The sequence below is a fragment of the Rissa tridactyla genome, chromosome 22 (genome assembly GCF_028500815.1).
Source record: "Rissa tridactyla isolate bRisTri1 chromosome 22, bRisTri1.patW.cur.20221130, whole genome shotgun sequence".
Classification (NCBI taxonomy): domain Eukaryota; kingdom Metazoa; phylum Chordata; class Aves; order Charadriiformes; family Laridae; genus Rissa; species Rissa tridactyla.
Window position 1 is genome coordinate 1,136,984 of NC_071487.1, and position 21,185 is coordinate 1,158,168.

Here is a 21,185-nt window from a genome sequence, read left to right on the forward strand (position 1 = left end):
TCTGCTCAGTGTATGCTTTCTTGCTTTTATGTTCTAATTTATTGCTTGAAATATTGTTTAGTGTGAAGTCGGGTGTACCAAAGTCTGTCTCTTTTAGAGCAATATTATCAAATAAATTTTATGTCCTTTCTAAGAAAATTACAAGTAGTTGGAGATGAGCAGGTTTTCCTCCAGCCTCTGTTTGTAATGACTAGATGTCCTCATTCTGATTCTTGGGTATAAGATTTAAGCATCATGTTATTTCTTCTGGGACTTGTGTAGTACATTTTTGGGTAAATAAACTGTAGGTAACAAAAGCAGAATTGGTTAAAAGGAATTAACAGTAACTGGGTGCTACTTTTCCTTAAGTGACTTTTAGAATTTAATTTTTTTTTTTTCTTCTTAAAGCCTTATAATCAGTATTAAATGATTCAAATTAGCATATCTGTTTTAAGTTGTTGAGTGAAAGAGCAGTCTTAAAGCTCAGTGGTGTTGAAAGGAAGCAAGTAGTGTCTGGATTTCATATCTGGTTAAAATGGGGCAATGTTATGCTGACTGTCTTTCTGTTGAGTGGTGATGTGACTGTGCATTGAAATCCTGTTTCAGCAAGTTTTTTCTACTGTAGATTATCTTCCAAATCATTCCTATGGAGTGATGGATTCCTGCTTGAACTTTGATCAAGCTGTATGATGGCTGCATAATTTGGAAATCTGTGTGTAGCATAAATACATTAAGGTTAATGTCTGTATGTTGCTTTGTCAGAAATCTGTCTTCAGGATGAGAGGTCGTTCTCTTTCTAGTTTTTCAGTCGTACACACCTGAGCAGACAGTACCAGCTATCGCATTGCTGCTTACTATAATTGGCATGGGTTTTTCACCAGAAGAGGCCATCTGTGTTCCGGTTTCCTCTTTGGAAAGTGTGATATGGGAGGCTTGAGCAATGTACCAGATATATCTTGGTAGCTGACATGAGACAAGCTTAGGAAACGTATATTCCTAAAGTCAGAGGTCAGCACCTAGGCTCAGCTTTTCTGTGAGCCTGAAAAGTTGGTGCCATGCTTCTTAGGGTGCAGTTTTGGTGAAAATGCTTACTGAGGGGACTTCCTCTATCATACCAGACTGTGTGTCTGAAACTAATTGCTGGGGAGGGGAAAAAGGAAGTCTGCACAAGACCGTCTCCCTTGAACTGGCGGGCTAACTTGAGGGGAAAATGGTCACTGTTGTTCTTTTTTTTTTTTTTTTTTTTCTCCTGTCTGTGCTCCAGATTCATCTTCCCCGTGAGCTGTAGATTCTACTATATGTTAAGGTGTTTGAGCTTGATTAAAAATGTCTTACACTTGCATAACTACTTCAAAGGTACTTCAGACTTATTAGCCACTGGTCAGTGATAATTACATTAAATGGAGAGGGGACTTTGAGCTCACTGGTCCATCCTTCTGTATGACCAAGTTTTTGCAATAAACTTTGCTTAATGAACGAAGAATGAAATTTAATGTTCTCAGAGGGATCATAGAGCTTGACTAGAGATGTGCTGTGGTTTGTGTTGCTCCCTGTGGCTTGCTCAGCCTTCCTTTTGATGAGTAGTCACTAGAAATGATACAGCTTGCATAACAATGTCTTCTGTAAGCTTACTATTCAGAGTTCTCTTAAAGCACACTTCTCTGCTCTGAGGCTGTTCATGAGGCAGAACTATGTCATATGTTTCTGTGAAGTGATTCATTACATGCAGTGGAAGTGGCAGCTAAATGCTTCCAATTCTGCTGATTTTAATTTGAAATGATTGGTCTCTGTGGCCTTATGCAAGTTCCTGTGCAGTTGTTTAGTGGCAAAAAGCAATGAGAATTGGCATTTCTCTGCCTATTTATTTATTTTAATATATATATTCAGCATGTAAGTGTATAATTAGAACACTTTGTTTTTGAAACAAAAATTGAACTGATATTCTGGGTGTGAAGTTTTATAGACTGTTAAAACAAAGAGGGTACTTCATTATCCTTCTTCTTTTACTGCCCGTGGGTAAGCTAAGAAACTGTTGGACTAAAGCAGTGTAAGCAGACTTAATCCTAGTGATCTGGGTGTACTGAATTGCATTTGAGAGAAAAATCACTGGCAAAGGCGCAGAATGTTGCTAAATCTGAGGCATTTAACTTGGCAGTAAGGAGGAGGTTGACTTCCGTGGGGTTGATGTTACGTTGCTGGCCTGCATCAGGGATGAAAGGAGGAAAAAGCAATCAGAATGATTTTTGGAGATTCATGCATGAGGTTTCTGAAACCCAGTGAGGGAAGGGTTGATGTGAAAAGTTCTAAAAACTAGTGAACGAAACGGGTTATTTGTTAGCTGAACTGAAAAGTAGTTGCAATAAGACTGATCTTACTTTGTTGCCTAAAATGGAAGATAAAAAGCATGTTCAAACCTTACCGAGGCAAGGATGTGGTTCACTCGAGTGAAATTAGCAGTCTCCCATCTGGGTAAATTATGCATGTTCAAGAAGTCACTATGGTGTGCTGGGATAGAAGGAATTGAGAGCCGCATTTGCACTGGTCAGCTATAGACACTGTCTCCTTAAAGCTGAGTGGGGGTAAATACTGTACCTATCTTCACCTTTCATGAAAAGAGGTCAGTTGGGGGAAACAGGAAAAAAATGTGTGGATTGCAGTGTCAGAACTGTCTTCCTCCTTGCAGCTGTGCACTGCTTCTTCTGATGTAGTTCATGGCTGCTCTAAGCTGTCACTGCTGATTTCAAAAGTGATCAAACCCTCTTTCTACCTCAAGCTGCTTGTGCAGCTTTAAGGAAGGGTTTGTGTGGGAGGATGAAAAAATGTTTGTGTAGCCATACAGTGAACCGCGTCAGGGAAGTTATCTGGGTTAAAACTAATCTGGGGAAACAAGGAAGTTTTAATTTGAACATTTATCCCAGTTCAGTTTGCTTTGTGGCTGTTCGAATGCTTGTGCTCCGGTAACAGGGAGATAGGGATGACATGGGAATAGAAGGAAAAGTGAAAGGAGGATAGATATTGTGGCAGCTACCAGCTACATTGGATAGGCTAAGCAGACTGAAATAATATCACTGATGTGCAAAAATAGTGCATTTGTTCTTTAATTAATAATTTGACTATTAAATGACTTTATTCTTATCTGCCAGAAAATGATCATATCATATAGAATCATGGTTAGAGTTGGAAGGGACCTTTAGAGATCATCTAGTGCCAACCCCCCTGCCATGGGCAGGGATACCTCCCACTAGAATACCTTGATGCCTTGCCCTAATACCTCTTGTACACTTTTTTCTTGATGTCTGACTTTCTTTTTCTTTTTTTCCTTTTATTTTTTTTTTTTTAGACGATGGGCACTGCATATTAAGCAGAGGTGGAAGACTGAAGCCCATTTGGGGGCAGAATGAGTTTAAAAGATGCTGACAGTGCAGTTTGCCAGGCAAAGGCAGCCTACAATCTTCATATTTACCCCCAACTGTCAACAGAAAGTGCTCCCTGCTGCAAAGTGACAGCAACCAAGGACAGCACGTCTTCAGATGTCATCAAGGATGTGATTAATATCTTAAACTTGGATGTCTCGAAACATTATGTGCTCGTGGAAGTGAAAGAATCGGGTGGTGAAGAATGGGTACTTGATATAAATGATTCTCCTGTTCATAGGGTTTTACTTTGGCCTCGTCGTGCTCAGGATGAGCATCCGCAAAAGGATGGGTACTACTTCCTTTTACAAGAAAGGAACACTGATGGGACCATCAAATATGTCCAGATGCAATTGCTTTCCAAGGAGACAGATGCTCGGCGATTGGTTGAAAGGGGTTTTCTTCCATGGCATCAGGAGGACTTTGATGACTTGTGCAATCTCCCCAATTTAACAGAGACAACGCTTCTAGAGAATCTCAAATGTCGCTTTCTAAAACACAAAATTTATACTTATGCAGGAAGTATTCTGATTGCAATTAACCCCTTTAAGTTCCTGCCCATTTATAATCCTAAATACGTCAAGATGTATGAGAATCATCAACTTGGGAAGCTGGAGCCTCATATTTTTGCCATTGCTGATGTGGCTTATCACACAATGCTTAAAAAACATGTTAATCAGTGCATAGTTATATCAGGTGAAAGTGGGTCTGGGAAAACTCAAAGCACAAACTTCTTAATTCACTGTCTCACAGCACTGAGCCAGAAAGGGTACGCAAGTGGTGTGGAGAGAACTATTCTAGGAGCTGGACCAGTTCTGGAGGTAAATTTATGCTAAAATTGCCTTCTGTGAAAATTGTTTCTTGAAAACTTCTAATAACTGCTGTTGAGTACTTACTTGGTTTGGGCTTTAAATATCACTGGGCTGCATTGGTATTTGGCTGTGTTGCTTGACTGCTTCTAATTGATTTTCCTTAATTTATCCTTCCATTCAGTTGACTTCCTGTTGCTTTTAATTTACATCTGACTTAACTTTCCACCACTAAACACTAATATTCTGGGACAGAGGTTACCTGTGTTTTCCATCTTAAAGTTTTGATGGCATTTGAATCAAATCGTAAGTAAATGTTTTCATAAAAACATTGTTCCACTGAAACAGTAACTGCTTAGTGTGATAGTGCCTTTGTGTGTAAGCATGTCCTGCAGCATTTTTACGAACTCGCTTTTTGAGGGAGTTATTTCCTTTCTACAATTGTTTGTTTTGAAGAGAGCAACGTTGTTAGTTAGGGAGAAAGTGTGAGTGGGTTTGGGCTTTTAACTACTACAGTGTTTCTAACAGAAAGCAAAACTAAACGTGTGAGAAGGGGTACAGCTGGTCTTGCGTTAGCTAATGGCAGGACAAACTTAAACTGATCTTTTGGACTTCAGCCTCTCCCTTTTACTCTCTCATCTGAAAGGAAAAACTCTAAAAGCTTCCATGAATGTAATGGTCACCCATAATAAAATCTTCAACAGCAAGGAGCTTGAATGTGGCCATTGTGATTTTTAGGTTTAAATATTCTCAAATGTAACAACACTTCCATGTAAAAAAAAAAAAAGCTTTTAGTAAGGTGTGAAAAAGCGATGAGGTTAAACTTTAAAATGTACTTATAAACGTGATTTGAAAGCTTTTCTGTAAAGAATGAGGAATACATGCAAGTTCTTTTTTGCCTTCCTTTCTGCTGCTTGAAAGAAGAAGTAAAATTGTTTGAGGTTTGTTGGTTGCTGGAGTTCAAGTTTGCTGTTCTAAACAGAAAACAGGAAGGGGTCACTGTGGAAAGCACTGTTTGATCAGCTGATCTTGCTGCCTTTGATAAAATTAACTGTTTCAGATCCTGGTCTACCGGATGTGATACAGCTGTGTCAAACCAGGTAGACACGTAAAATCTTGAGTTGCGCTTTGTCCACTGAATGAGAAATGCACATATCCCCAGATTGAAAATTAAAATTAATAACTTTGCTGGAGTTTGTTGTGTCCAGTTTTGGGCACCTCAATACGAGAGAGATCTCGAGGTGCTGGAGCGAGTGCAGAGGAGGGCAACGAAGCTGGTGAAGAGCCTGCAGAATAAATCTCATGAGGTGTGATTGAAGGAGCTGGGACTGTTTAGTTTGAGGAAAAGGGGGTTGAGGGGAGACCTCATCACTCGCTGTGACTATTTGAAAAGAATATTGTAGAGAGGTTGGTGCTGGTCTCTTCTCACAGGTAATTAGCAATAGAACAAGAGGGAATGGCTTCAAGCTGCAACAGAGTAGGTTTAGGCTGGACATTAGGAAAAAATTCTTCACAGAAAGAGTGGTCAGAGACTGGAATAGGCTGCCCAGGGAGGTGGTGGAGTCACCATCCCTGAATGTGTTTAAGAGTCGTTTAGGTGTGGTGTTAGGGGATATGGTGTAAGGGAGAACTCTGTAGAGTGGTGTTGATGATTGGACTCGATGATCACAAGGGTCTTTTCCAACCTAAATGATTCTATGCCTGTGAGTGTTCATGAAGAGATATTTGTGATTTTCTACAGTAAGATTGGTTGTCATAAGTCCTGCAACTTCTTTAGTCTTCCACTGAGCATTAGAAATGCACTTCATGAGAAAATAGTCTTGCTAACTAGAAATATGATGACTGGTTGGAAGCTTAGCTTGCAAACTTGCCAAATGGGTTCTAGCATGGCTGTTGGAGTACGTATTATCTAAAACGCAAGGCGAGGCTCTTCTCTGAAATGCTCAAAAAAACCTTCTCATTCTACTTCTTTGAGGGTGTCTGTCAGTCGCAGATTGATTCAGTGTAAACTTGTCCTCCCAAATATTGAAAAAGATAAAGGGGTTTATGACAACTAAATATAAAAAATTGGTAGGCACGTCTGAATCCTAAAACATCATTCAGAATTGAATATATGTTTTTGTATTAAAAGTATTATTCATTGACTTGAAATTATGGAGGAAGAAACCTTTTTGAAACTTGCCGAGGCTGAGACTTGTCCAGGCTGAAATAAATCACTGTTGTGCCTGTGATTTTGGCACAACTCTAGTGGAAATATACTTCTCTGTTCACATCACTTCAGCGCATATTAAAAAATGATGCTATGGTAGGTTTAGAACATAGAGAAGAAAAATCAAACTACTCTACTTTGGATAGTGCAGAGCGGATTCAGTGGCCAATGAAGCTTCCATGTTTCCCAATATGGATACTCTTGTGCAATTCCAGTTACTAAGTGTAATTTAAAAAAAACAAGTCAAATCTTGGTGTCGGGGGGGAATGTGCGGAAAGCTTACTTTGCTTTGTGGAAGTTAAATGACGACAAACTCTTCTGTTAGAGTTTGTCACTTCTAAATCCAACTGCGGTGACTCATTTGGGTTTTTACTTAAGGGAACTGAAGTCGTAAAAGGGAATTTTTCTTAAATGGATGTTTCAGGGGATTTTTTTTTTTTTGCATGAACAGTTTTGCAGTGTGCCTAAACTATTTGAGAATGTTCTGTTTGAAGTTTTGAGTGCCCATAAAAGATGAAAATATACTCTTGACTGAAATCTGTTTCCCTGACTTCATGATGTAGAAGTTGGTTCCATTTTGGGTCAGAACTTCCCCTTTTTAGTGACCTCTTATTTTCCTGACACCTAACTAAAATTTGTCTGTTTATAGGTTGACCTTTTGTTCAAGGAGTTAAAGCAAACATTTCTAGCACAGAGAGGTGAGCACTGTTAGTGTGTTATGGAGATGGATTTATAATTTTATCATCACATATTAAGTGAACTTGGAAACATATTTCTTACCAAATTCTGTTTCTGTGTTGGCTAACTAATCTCTGTTCAAATGTGTAAGTAATTTGAAGATAAACTATTGTTAATATTTTACCTCCTTGTTCACAATTTCTAGACTTTGAAGAATGCTGTTATAGCTGTACCATGAGAGATTTGACCTTAAATGTTGCTTCTTACTGCCCTCTCAAACAGCTGAGAAATGGAATACATGATACTGAGGCAGTGTAGTTAAAAATTAAATTGCTGTCACATGCGCTAGTGAGAGGAAAGCTGGTCATGGGTTAGTTTCTGATCCTTAGATGCTTCTTACTCAATCTCAGCACCGGAGTCTGAGCTCTTTATAATATTCCTTCTTGGGGATCTAATCAGCAGAGGTAACTTGTGCTGCTTCTGGTTATGTTTGGCACCACTTGCAGCTTTCTAGGGAAAAAGGCTCTGAAAGGCTGTCTGCTTCCATGGGACAGTGATGCTTCAGCACAGCCTAAAGCTGTGATTTCTGCTGGTTTTTAACAGTTCGTGAGATGTACGGTTGCCTTAGCTGTATAGGAATTGCTCTCAGACTTTATTTTTTTTTAAATTGTAGGCTAATGTAGATCTTCTGTAGTGAAGAGCAGTTTCTTTAAAACTGGTAGGAAGATAGATAGGCTCTGTTTTAAGATGCTCCTGGCTTTTTTGTCCTCTTCCAACTTAAGTGATTATAGTTCCCTGACTTGGAGTTTTACCTGCTTGTATTGTCCATTAAGTTGAGTTTACTTACGGTTGATGTGCTAAGAAAGAATTTACATTTGGGAACTATTATTTGGGTCAAATTGGGAATAGTGAATCAAACCTTTGTTTATTTTATGAAGTCTTGAACAAGAGAGTTAAACCTTTCCATACACAGTTGCAAAGTTTCCAAGACACTTGTATTTTCCCTTTATTGGGGGAAAAAAATCTCTTAAAGCGCATGTTTCAGATACAAAATGCACAGCGTACAATGTAAGACTCTGAACTTATTTGGGAGACCTGGAGTTAATTTATTGGATTCTTAAGCCAATTAATTCAGTTAAACAGCAGAAAACTGAGCGAGGGGATGGGGGCTTGCGGTGAGGGACACAGTGAGAGAGAACTGGAGCTTCCTCTTCTTGTAGCAAAGTGGTTGGTTTGCTGCACGTTGTTAAATTGTAACCCTTAGTATCCTCGGTTTATTACACAGTTACTTTCTTAGTGTGCCGAGAGTTCATTTCTCCCTGAATTCATGCAAATACTGGGGTTGTCACAACTTTTTCGTGTATTATTTTGAAAAGCATCGCTTATTTCCATTTGGATGTGTCCTTGAAAGTTTCTTAATGGCTCTGAATCATTCTTTGGAAAGAATTAAGGCCCAAATAAAATGGAAAGTCAAACAGGAAGCACTCATTAGGTGGCCTTCTGAAGGCAGTGGTAAATATGAATTAATATTAACACTGCAGTCAGGTGGGTGGGGGGCATGAGATTTTCTAGAACTCAGCATATTAAGAAGCTTTTTAAATTTCATTGTAGAAAGCAAATGTTTATGCTTTACCATTTTGTGGAAAACAGAGTGAAGCAATTTGCTGTCAGCTCTGTTTTCTTTATTACAGTTCCATTGTGCTTGTGGTTTTGGTATAAGATAGACTTAAGCTGAGTTGTGCTTCAACTCTGGTTTTCATTTGTATTTGCCATAAAAGTCTGCATATATATTTAGTGGGTGTAGCCTGTTCTATTTAAGGGAAAGTAGTTGTTTTGAGGCTATTATCTGCATGTGTTTGTTTTAAGAATCATAATCAGAGGAGGAATGGAACTTCCTCTTTCCATTTGGTTGGATGTTGCTAGGCTTTTTTTGGTAGAAATGTGTTGTTGCATGCTTTTCCCTGCTGCACATATCTCTTGGGGAAAAATCACCTTGTCCTTTGTACAGTTTTATCACGTGGATTGCTTAGACTTCCCCAGGACATCGTACAGTGTGCAGTGTTGCAAGATTACCCTGAACACTGCAACTTCTGTGTTAATGAGTGAATATTTTGCAGCACATCTGTGAAGACCGCAACAAAACTGAGTTCAACTCCGAAGCAGTCTTTTCCTTTTCCAGGGTGTGTAATTTGAGTCTTCAATGTCATTTGGCCCATTAAAAGATTGGTCTGTGCAGCGCTGGCTCTGCCATGGACTAGAGCAGTTTACATAGAAACTCTGACAGCTTTTTCAGATTTTGGCGATTCTTATGAAAGAAGTGAGATTTTTAGTTATGTTCCTGAGGTAGAAGATAGGAACATGTATGTGGTTTGGGGTTTTCTTTTTACAGCAAATAAAAGGAGAATTTGGTGTTTTTTTCTGAATACTTTTAAAGCTGTCATGTTGTAGGAGTTTTGATTAGCAAAGTCCAGTTTATGCCTCTTGCATTCCAAGGTAAGAGGATGGGTTGGATGACTTCCTGACTCCCAGAATAGGCTATCCCAGCTCCGATTCCCGCTGGCCTTGTCTGCTATTTTTGACTCACCCTGTTCTTATATAGCTAGAGTTATGCATTGGAGAGGGTTAGTTTTAGTTTTTCATTTTTATCTGTCTCCTCGTGGACTCAAGAGAAAACAGTAAATGGGTTTGGTTATATAGATTATTATTTCTCTTTAGCTGAAATAGTCTCTTGTCCCTTCGCATCTTCTGAATTTATTTTGTAAAGTAGGTTGCTCTCTGTAAAGGCAAACCGGGGAGTTATTTCAGTTAAATCTGAGCTACATATAGAGTACCTGGCTAGACTTATCCCTGAAAGATGCTTTCTGTGCAGAGCAATGGCTAGGTAATAAGGGAGCTTAATTCTTATCTGTAATCCTTTTTCTGTAGGATAAAGCTACAGTAGCTTAAAGATACCTAACTGCTCAATACCAAAATAAATAGTTCAGTATTTCAAATTTTTGCACCTTTCTGATTTTAGACAGGAATGTCACTTCTTTTATAGTTAGCTTGTCAGAGTACATTGAAGAATGCGGTAGCAGTGATTAGAGTTTAAGCTTGAATGTTACACAAAAAAAAAAATATTCCCCGCTCAAAATGTTAAGCGACTTGGAATGTTCTTTAACAAGTTGTAGATGTTAAAGGCTCTTATGAGAACACCATTCAGTACATGAAAACTTTCCTAAAAACTGATAATATTAGATCAGCTTTTAAGAATTTGCTGTATGCTTTGACTAAATACCAGACACATGAGATCATAAAAGCCTTTAGTTTTAAACGGTATTCATTGCTTACATGAGTAATCACTAAGAAAAGTTTTTCAGGAAGCCGGGCTATGGGATTTCTTAACTCTATAATGCCAAAATATTTATTAAAAATTAATGTGATAAATTTAGCTATATTGTGGTTTGCTTTCTGTAATATAACTAGTATACTGACAGTTAACTGGTGGCTTAAGGTAGGAAACTTTCCAAAAAGAAGTTCTTGTAGAATCAATTTGCAAGTCCACTATTCTGCAGCTTGGCAAAGTTCACTACAACAGATTTCTTAATGCATTAAATGAGAAGCTGGATGGTGTTCTTCAGAGAGCCACAGTTGAGCCACTGTCGGTGGGAGAGGAACGGGCTTCTGATCTAAGGACGCAGACAATTTGCTGCGCTCATGGTACTGGACTTTTGGTCTGGTGGTGTTTGGTAGCTGTAAGGAGTTGACCAGGATTTTATACATACATCAATATGCTGTGTATGCAAATTGGGCTCTAAAAAAAATAATCTGTGAGATAACTTGTTGGGTAATAGCTACAAAAAGATACTGATGACTGTGGTCAGTAGTTGCTTTGAAAAATCTGAGTGGGGATGCTGTGTGCGTTATAACACGTGTAGCATGGTCTCTAGAAATTAGCAGGCTGAACTCAGCCTCAGTCATCTGTAAGCGCTGCTGGACACAAATCCTCTCCCTTTAGAGACCCATTGACTTTTCTGAAGTTACAGTAGAATCACCCTGCACAGGAAGAGCTCCTTTAGCTTATTCCTTTAGCTCAGAAATAACGGTTTTCTGAAGAATTATGGACATTCTCCCAGTTTCTAAGAAGTTTCTCATATTCTCTGAAAACTAAGCATCTGGCAGTGGAAATCTACTTATAAGAGAGCTTTGAGACCCTATTTTGGAAACAGTGGTCTAGGTGTCCTACTGCAGTGCAGCTGCAACCCTTGAGGTAGTTTAAAAAAAAAAAAAGGGGGTGGGGAAGAGTTTAATATACAAACAGTGTGACTGTCATGAAAACAGCACTCCCCTAGGAGATACACCCTAATTGGGTGGTTTTATGTATAAACGGTTTAGTTCTATGTTGTGTACAGTATTCGCATGTCCATCATCCTCCGGATGCGAGTATGTGGAGGAAGAAGGGGGCATTTTTGTAAAATCATTCCACAAATGTTCTATATTAGGGGAGGCGGATTTCCTAATGGAGGCCTTAATTGCTTGGAGCTTTAAGAGGAAATATCTGTGGCAGGAATTGCTGGTGATAGTCTATGCTCTGAGCAGTGTATTTTTCCAACCGATTGCATTTTACACGGTGTTTCTTCTCTATATGTTGGATTGCCTCCTGCATGTCAGAAGGATGACAAGTTTCTCTTAACCTAGAAAGACATAGTTAAGAGTTGATAAAGTTAAGGACATTCCCAATAACTAATTCTAGTGGACATTCAGTTGCAATAAGTTATCTTTATAGTTTGCAAGCGTGGCTCGTGCAGAGGATATTTTGTGTAGTGTGTGTACTAGCAGCTATCGGAGAGCTCACAATACAAGCAAGAGTAGTAAAGATGCACAATTAGAATTTGTGCCATACCTGTTTTTTCCTCTTTCCTAATACCTCCTAATAAAGCTACATTTTTGTGTTGTGTAGCAGTTAGCTGGCCAGTGAGTAGGATGTGGTTCTGTAAACCAAAGTCTTTCTGTTTGTCTTTTTCCCGTTTTTTGAATACACAACTCTGAAAACTTGTAGGCTAACTTTATAAATGAGATCTTAATGTTCTCTTCTCACTTAAAGAAAAATTATGTTTATTGTGACATTTTTGAGTGGGAGCAATACATTAGGGAATAAGACATAGCTTGTGGCTTTTCTGCAGGAGAGGCAATTTCATTGTAATTGTGCTTTCGTATTCCTCCTGAGTATCCTCTCTAAGGTCATAATTGTTAGTGGTTGAGGCTGATTTGCACTCTCGAGCTGTGATTACTTTTTTTGTACTCTTAGAAGTATCAAAATGTATTATTCCTCTCCCTAAGTCCCTCAAATATTATTGCATAGGGCTAATAATAACTATATATAGATCTGTGAGGAACAGTGGAGGCTTCCTAAGCTGCCTTTTTGGTATCTGTGTGCTGCCGTTCCCTTAGTATTTCGAGTTTATACTGGAGGCTAACGGGAGGCTGAACAAGGAACAGAAGAGCTTGAAAAGCTATGTGTTGACATATTTAATTTAATTGAAAATTAACTCATTTTTCTTTATTACAGGCATTTGGAAATGCAAAAACAGCACATAACAATAACTCCAGTCGTTTTGGAAAGTTTATTCAAGTCAACTATTTAGAGAATGGTATTGTCCGAGGGTAAGTACGGTATGTGATTCTTCTGGGGTTGGTCTTAGGAATTGGTGAAGAAACTGTTGCATATAAAATGCTGCCTTATTGAGGCTCTTCTTGTGAGAATAGCTTGCCAATGGGATAGTTTTCAAGACTCCTTGACTGAGCTTTGTGGAATAATCAGGTGATGCCTAATTTTCTTACCTTCCTGTACAACCTTATCAGGTTAAAAATTTGCCTGCTGCATCTTTACCTTCATGTTCAATGAAGGCTTTTTCCATAGGTTTTTTCACCCCATAGTAGATGCTATAATGTCATATTACTGTAGTCCCTCAAAATTATTAATCAAAGATTATGATTCACTCTTCTTTGGTAGTGGGCACTTTCACTTCAAGTGAAGAATTTTGTTCAAAAATTTTCTGTGACATTAGTAATTTGTGTGCAAATACTTGTTACTTGTCTAACATCATGCTGTAAAGTAGTTTCTTTCAGATCTTACTTTGTAAAATGCACCTTTAATTTTTAACACTTAGATCAGCAAAATTCGCAGTAGTATGTCATGCACGTTGTCAAGATGGACCTGTGCTAGTTTAGATGCAATGCTGTAACGCATAATATTGGTGTAGAATTCTGCCTGAAGCTGAAGCTTGGTGCGCTATGGAGTGTTGCTAGTGTCACTGACTCTTGTGCTCCGGTGTCTTTCCTTTGGATCTTATGTGTGTTTGCAGTTTACAAAATGGCAATAACATAAATGACTGGGAACTCTGTACCACATTTGCTTTGAGTGTTATTCTGAAAAAAAAATTGGCTTTTTTTCAGATGAAGTTGCAGTAGCTCGGGAGATTGGTGCAATTCGAATACATTTGTTTTGTCTTCAGGATGAGGAAAAGCTTCTCAAACTTTGGCCTCATTCATTGTATCCCGTGTCAAGGAGTTTAGATTATTTAGGAGATTACTTTGTCAAACTGTAAGGGGTTTTCTGGCTGGCTTCCATTTTAGGCTGATGTATATACAGTCATAAAAATCTAGCAAATTATCCAGTTAGCAAGTTTTCCAGTATATTTTTGGGGTCTGGTAGTCTTTGCATTCCTTGTCCTACTTAATCTTGGAGTAGATAAGATTGTTAGCACTCTGCATATCTTGCTTCTGCTTACAGTTTTTCATTAGCACTTTTCTAGCTTCGTCTGCCTTTCCCCAGTTATGTCTACTAAAACCAAGCACTGAAGATACATCTTCCTTGGGTATTTTCCTTTGTTCCAATTACAGTATAGTGCATACTGAATTTTTTGTTTGAGATAGTGACTAAGGTATTCTCTTGTAGATTCTAGTGCAGATTTAATTATTTGAACTCTCTTGGCAGTTGCTCTCTGGTGTTTTGTGAGGTCTTTTCTTTTGCACTCATGCTTTTTTCATTTTTTACGGCTCCTCAGGGCTGTTGTTGAAAAATACCTGCTTGAAAAATCTCGTCTGGTTTCTCAAGAAAAGGATGAAAGGTAAGAAATTAGTACGGTTTACTAACCCAAGCATAATTAATGCAAGAGTTTAAGAGTATTTGAAGTGTATAGAATAAAAGAAAAATCATTATATTTTCATGAAAGATAAATGTATTGACTTTTTAGGAACTACCATGTCTTTTATTATTTACTACTTGGAGTCAATGAGGAAGAGCGTAAAGAATTTCACCTCAAGCAACCTGAAGATTATTTCTACCTCAATCAGGTAATCTGTTGACAGGGATTTACAAATGCATTGATAAGTGTTGTCTGTCTGTTGTGTTAAAGTTGAAAGATAATACTTGTTTTCTTGTGATGTTTGGGCTTCATTCTTTGCCTTTAATTATGGATCTCTTCACAGCATAACTTGAAAATTGAAGATGGGGAGGATCTCAAACATGACTTTGAAAGATTAAAACAAGCCATGGAGATGGTTGGCTTCCTTTCAGCAACAAAAAAACAGTAAGCAGAATCCTTATAGCTTTTGTTACTGATAGCTAATGTTCATGAGTTGCAATAAACTGTGTATGTATTGGCACCACATTTAGTCTGGTAGGAAGCAAGGAGAGCTGAGTATTTGAGGGCTTACTGAAAAATTCTTCAAGTAGAATTAAGTTGTGAAACTGTCAGAATGACCTTATAAGAAAAATTCTTATAAAATTCCATTTTTCTTCCTTAGGATTTTTTCAGTACTTTCAGCTATTCTTTATTTGGGCAATGTTACATACAAGAAGAAAGCTACAGGCCGTGATGAAGGGTTGGAAGTAGGACCTCCTGAAGTCTTGGACATTCTTTCCCAGCTGTTGAAAGTAGAGTATTTCTCTTTAGCTGTAATGTTTGATAAATCTTTTTGCCATGCTCTACCTCAGTGTTTTACTTGAATATCTTGTTGCTCAGTTTGCTGTATCTACATCTGGTTTATGATACTTCCACAACATTTATCTGATGGGAAAATTAGTGAAATTATTGGGATTAGGCATGGAATGTAGCCCGTAGCACGGAAGTAGAATTTGTTTACTCAGTAATCATAGACCTGAGCAGGAATAGATTTAGTGGAGATATGTTCTTTGGGAACCATCTGAATTAATCTAAATTGAGAATAATTCAAAGAAGTTGAAGAACTTGTGAAGCTATTGATGAATGATAATTGTGGCTGTTATCAGAGAGCTTGGGCTTCTCTGAGGCAATTGTAATGTCTGCTGTTGCTATCAGTTTACTCATTGGGGATTTGAGAGTGACAGTAACTCTTGTTCTTGCTTATTTTGAAGGTTAAACGAGAAATTCTAGTAGAGGTGCTAACAAAAAGAAAAACCGTGACTGCTAATGATAAGCTTATTTTGCCATATAGTCTCAATGAGGTGAGTAAAAGACCATTAATAGAATGATTTTAAATAACTGAAGCTTGCTTTTTTTAGATTAAAAAAAGCTAATGTGGTACACTTTCACATTTAGTGAGGGACGTTTGGAAAGACAGAAGTTAGCATTAAAGGAAAATTTCTGTTTTTATTTGTCTCTGATAATTATTTGAGTGACGCTGGCCTGAAATAGAAATGCTTTTTTTAAACAAAGTTCCGAACATTGTTTCATCTGCAGGCAATAACAGCTCGCGATTCAATGGCAAAGTCCTTGTACAGTGCTCTGTTTGATTGGATTGTTCTGCGAATCAATCATGCACTCCTTAATAAGAAGGACATGGAGGAATCTGTTACAGTAAGTTTCTCACAAAAACAAGCCTCTGTAGACAGTTGTGTATTTAGAGCTGACAGACAATGCTATAGATGACATGTTCAGAGATCCGGGATAAATTTTGATTCTCCTGAATTCCATGGTAAACTTCTTGATAATATTTAATCGCCTCTGTTTTCACAATAGACGTAACTGTTAAATATTTAAAATCTCTTAGCGTACACTACAGCACTCTCTGTAATGGTTAGCTGTTGGGGGTTAAGTCACTGCATGACAGATTGCTTAACTAGATTTCCACATCTTCTTTTAGTGTTTGTCCATTGGTGTACTTGATATTTTTGGATTTGAAGACTTTGAAACCAACAGTTTTGAACAGTTCTGTATAAATTATGCAAATGAGCAGCTCCAGTATTATTTCAATCAGCATATTTTCAAATTGGAACAGGTAAGAGCTGCTGAAATAAAACCTTTTTTTATCAAGTGTTCATATATTATGCAAACTTAGCCACTATTCTGCAAAACCCCATGGCGTAATTTTTATAATTGCTTGAATGTATTTCCAAAAGTCTTACTTTTTAATGTCTTGTTTCATTATTGCTTGTTATTGTTTGAAGGTTGTAGCTGTGCTCTATGTATACTGAGCATAGCGGGATCTCTTCAGAGGGCTAGCATTAAGTTTCTGCTTGACTGCAAGAAACTAAAAAGACATTCAGGCAGTCCTGGACAGAAGTCAGATGAAACTCTAAACTTGGAGGTTGAAAGTCTGTAGGTGAGGTGTTTGTTTCAGGATTTCTTGTTGTTGTGTTCAGTTTGGTTTTTTTTCCTAAGGGTAGGCGAGGTGTTTGTTTCAGGTTTTTGTTTTGTTCTAATAGTTGGGGAAGAGTTTCTCTTATTTTTGTCCATTTGTAAATATTTAATAACCAGTCTCTGTTGTGTCTTCCACCTGACTGCGTTTAGGGGATATAACTGTATGTTGATATTGGCAGTAGTTCAGAAATCCTGATATTACTGGCATATGTTGATTTACTTGTTTGCAGATGGTATCATCTTACAGAGCACTTTGAGTGCTGCAAGAGCTGACAGATCCTGGTTTAGACTGAGCTTTGGGTGGGTTTTTGCTCTAGACTTAGATTTTTTTCTGGCTCGTGCTAAAGCCTTATTCTCAGGTCACTCTGCTGAAGCAAAGAAGTTATTCCGAAGTATGTGGTATTTTGTCAACAACATGTAGATAACTTTAAACAAGCATTTTAAAGACAAGAAAATTACCAAACGTACAAATTTCATATGTAAACATCATGTTGAGGTCCCTGTTTTGTAACTTATGAGAGAAGTGGCTACCCAGGCTAACTAGAGTAAATAGTTACGTTGTTTTCTTTTTTTCTAATACCATTTTCCAAATAAGTTTAATCCTTGAATGACCCATTTCCTGTATCTCTTGCAGCATGAGGGCCCTCAGGGAGGATCTCTATATCTTTTTAAAGAAAGGCTTTTCTGTCTGTGGAAAATGGCATTTCAGTTCTGTAATGTGGCGTGCACACTGAGCAGTCTGTCATTAGACAGACTGAATTCTTACCTACTTAAAAATAATCCATTTCTTGTTGTCATCATATAGAACAGTGGGAGGTGCTCTTTGTCTTTTGTTAAACATAGAACTTAGTTAATTTTTCTGTGTGCTGTCTTTTTTTACATTAGTACCCTATCATTAGTTGTTTGGTGTGGGTTGTTTGTTTTTCTGTGGGCATTTACAGCATTAAGAAAAACCGGTATTTTGGCTCCATATCTTAATGGGAAGCTTTTCCTGTCAAGCATTTGATGCATTGTCATGTCAGCAGAAGAGCTTCGTATTCTCTTGTCAGAGTGCTCCAAATTTTCTGAACCTAAGCGATATACGTTGCTTCCTTAGGGAAGTTCTGGTGTTGATGTTGTGTAGGGCTTAACTGCTTGTGTTGAAACTTCGTTATTTCATCTGACAGTGCAATTTGGAGATTCTGGAACTTGATATCAAATATTCATTATTTCTTATAGTACCAGAACTATGAAAGAGAAAAATAGACTTAAATTCCTCCAATATATGTCTGCCTAGGGTTTTAATGTAATGATGTAGATGTAATGTCTGTCTCCATGCTCATAGGCTGCTGGTTGCTGGGAAGGCACAGCAAAACATTCTTTTCGCTGTTTTGGTTTTTAAATACTTTTACCCCAAGCATCTGCTGTTGAGTGACTTGCCTAGGTGGACCTTTGATCTGACCCAATATGCCTGCTGTTCTGTTCTTATTTATAAATATTTTCCTTATTTTTGTTTCTACTGCCTGAACTAACAAACTTAACTTGCCATAGCTGTTCAAGGATGTCTTTTAAGCACTTAGACCATAGGACATTAAAGGTCAGGGCACTGTACTGATGAGGGAATTTTCTTGAGCTACACAGGAGGAATATAAGAGTGAAGGGATCACTTGGCACAATATTGACTATACTGATAATGTGGCCTGCATTCACTTAATCAGCAAGAAGCCCACTGGCCTCTTCTATCTTCTGGATGAAGAAAGCAAGTAAGCAACAAACGTCTTCTGAAAAAAAATGTGTGGCAGGGAGGAGGGAAGGGCTGTGTAAGGGAACAGAGAAACAGCGCTTTAAAGAGGAAGGAATGTTGTGGGAAGCAAAGGGTCATCTTAAAACTGTGATCCACGCCGTGGTGTGCTTCTAGTGACTCCAGTGTGCTGGTGGTAGAAATTGATGCAAAAATTGAACTTTGGCTTAAGCAGACTTTAACTTTTGTGTTTTACCAAGGAATTAAAATTAAAGTAAAATGCATGTATGTAAGTCTTTGGAACATTAAGCAGCAAACATAGTAAATAGTTAATGTGGTGCTGACTAAACTTGTCTGGTGAAGTGGGAGGAAGCATTGACATAAACTTGAAACTGCAGACTATTCTGCTATATGTGGAGCTGTTTGGTTTTGGTCCAGAAATTTAGCCCAGCTCTAATATTCAAAGCAGGTGTGTGAGTCTCAATTAAACTGTAGAGATCTTGGACAATAAAATATTTTCCACAAGGATCAATAGGTGTTCTTCAGTCTGTCACCTCAATAACTGTACCTATATTTGGAGAAAAATATTTGACTACTTTTGTTTTGTATTCCTAGTTTTCCACACGCCACCAACCAAACTCTACTTGCAAAATTCAAACAGCAGCATGAGGAGAACAAGTTTTTTGTTGGAACCCCAGTGATGGAGCCTGCTTTTATTATTCGACACTTTGCTGGCAAAGTTAAATACCAGATAAAAGTAGGTGATAATCTGATGACCACAAAATTTTTTTTCTTACTTTTACGATAGCTTTTTGTCAGGGTGTAGAAAACTTGCTGTGAGTGCGCTGGATCAGATGTGTCCTCAGATGTATTTTAGATTATTTTTTTGTGTGGTGGTCTAGGCTTGAGGATAATGCTCGCTATAATGAGAATTATTAGAATAATGAATTATTCTGAATAGCGATCAATATCTTGGCTCAAAACACATCTTTCCTGAGAGCTTGTGGTTCAGTGTTCCTGTTTTGCAGGACTTCAGAGAGAAAAATATGGATTACATGAGACCAGATATTGTTGCTTTACTACGAAGCAGTGACAGTGCGTACGTTCGGGAGCTGATAGGAATGGACCCTGTAGCTGTGTTCCGCTGGGCAGTTCTGCGGGCAGCTATTCGAGCAATGGCTGTCTTTGCAGAAGCTGGACGCCAGAGAGCTCAGAAGACTGCAGGTACGGTATGAAAATATGGAAATGCTTTCAAATACTGTACAATTGGCTAGTGCTTGTTGACAGAACCAGTTTACAGTAAAACCTTACCCAGGTGTGATCTTGGTTTGGTACTAAGGACAAAACTGACTTGTGATAATGGCTTAATATTCATGCACCAAAGGGACTGTCACTGTTTTATCTGAGATCGTTCAGACTTCCTCCTCCAATAAGCACACCATTTCCAGCAGCCCGTGCCAAATTTGAAGTCCTGTTTGTGGAAGTTGGGGAAGATATTACTAGTTCTAATATGCATGCTTGTCTTATCACTGGTCTCGGACCTCCCTGAAGTTTCAAATGAGTATTCAGGATTAAATACTAATTTTGATAAGCTTTTCTGAGCAGCTTCAATTTACTTTCTAGTTGTAGGGAGTTTGAGAAACAGAGCTTTATAGCTAGACAAAACTTTCAGGCACTTGGATAGTTTGCTTATGATTGGTGGGTTTTTTTTTTTTCTGATATGCTCATATCTCTGTCAAAATGCAACCTGTTGATTATTTCCTAACAGGAGTGGTACGTCAAGGACCCAGAGTTCCCCTTGGAGAACTCCAGAGATCAAATACACCAGTAGAAAAAGTCTATCGGTGAGAAACACATACTTAATCCGTATCAGGGAAAAGACATGAAGTGCTGAGTTCCATTTTCATGTAGCAAATGTCAACTAGATTTTTCCACAAGGATAGCAAGTTTTATTTCTTCTGTCTTGTTTTGTTTGGCCTTTTTAATACTATCAAAACAATTCTCTAGCTTATTTTATGTAAGACCCAGCACTACCAAATGTTACTGACATAGCCTTCCTTCCATTTACCACTGGGTGTTTGAGTTCTCTGTGTATGTTGCTTTTAGCATTGTGTGTTCCTCTGCAGCCAGTCTGTGTCACTGAAGGATTTGTAGGAGCACTGGTGATTTTTCAGCCTTGTGACATGATTAGGAGGCAGGGCAAGTCCTACAGAGCTGCCTCCATGCGTTGCTCTCTATAGGCACATTTGCCTTTCTATAGAGTGTTTAGGTTTTATGCGTGTATTTATACGTATTCCTTTTACAGCTGCTCAATGCTTGATTTCTCATTTGATTGTTCTGAGGATTTCGATATAAATGCTTTTGAAGACATCATTTCTTTTTATGAAAACAAGAAGTAAGTAGAAGTAGGCCTGCACTTAAAGGCCAGGGAGGCACATTCCTGGACAGACTGACCTTCTGAGCGTGCTCTGCCTAACAGTGACACCATGAAGTACACAAAGTAGTGACTTCATGCTGCTTCATGAAGTAATTACTCCATCCTGGACAGTCTCTGTTGCTTGTGGCAACTAAGGACTAAAGATACAATTTGGGCGAAAGAATTGGTGATAGTGTAACATATCTGTTTCCCTGTGATATCTTAAAACAAAATCTTGATATTCAAAAATGTTCAGAGGTACCAAGGGAAGCAACCAACTGTCTGTAATAATGTTGCTGCCTCAGTGAGCAGCTCAGAATGGTGATAGCATCTAACAGTCAGAAGTGATTCTTACGCTT

The 21,185-nt window shown here is 38.2% G+C and overlaps 1 protein-coding gene across 11 annotated transcripts in view; it reads left to right on the forward strand.

The window, feature by feature from the left end:
* Positions 1-21,185, forward strand: part of MYO9B (myosin IXB) — a 45,061-nt gene that overhangs the window by 6,645 nt on the left and 17,231 nt on the right. For 7 of the 11 annotated variants that reach the window (XM_054181644.1, XM_054181649.1, XM_054181651.1 and 4 more), the window contains 14 exons: positions 3,320-4,213; positions 12,637-12,731; positions 14,135-14,197; positions 14,324-14,423; positions 14,559-14,659; positions 14,877-15,006; positions 15,466-15,555; positions 15,791-15,907; positions 16,194-16,328; positions 18,311-18,432; positions 19,026-19,167; positions 19,439-19,634; positions 20,179-20,254; positions 20,716-20,805. In XM_054181644.1, the coding sequence (XP_054037619.1) occupies positions 3,377-4,213; positions 12,637-12,731; positions 14,135-14,197; positions 14,324-14,423; positions 14,559-14,659; positions 14,877-15,006; positions 15,466-15,555; positions 15,791-15,907; positions 16,194-16,328; positions 18,311-18,432; positions 19,026-19,167; positions 19,439-19,634; positions 20,179-20,254; positions 20,716-20,805 (2,294 nt within the window). In that variant the 5' untranslated portion in view covers positions 3,320-3,376. The remainder of the gene's footprint in view (positions 1-3,319; positions 4,214-12,636; positions 12,732-14,134; positions 14,198-14,323; positions 14,424-14,558; positions 14,660-14,876; positions 15,007-15,465; positions 15,556-15,790; positions 15,908-16,193; positions 16,329-18,310; positions 18,433-19,025; positions 19,168-19,438; positions 19,635-20,178; positions 20,255-20,715; positions 20,806-21,185) is intronic. The other 4 variants (XM_054181650.1, XM_054181652.1, XM_054181653.1 and 1 more) reach the window with 1 other exon arrangement.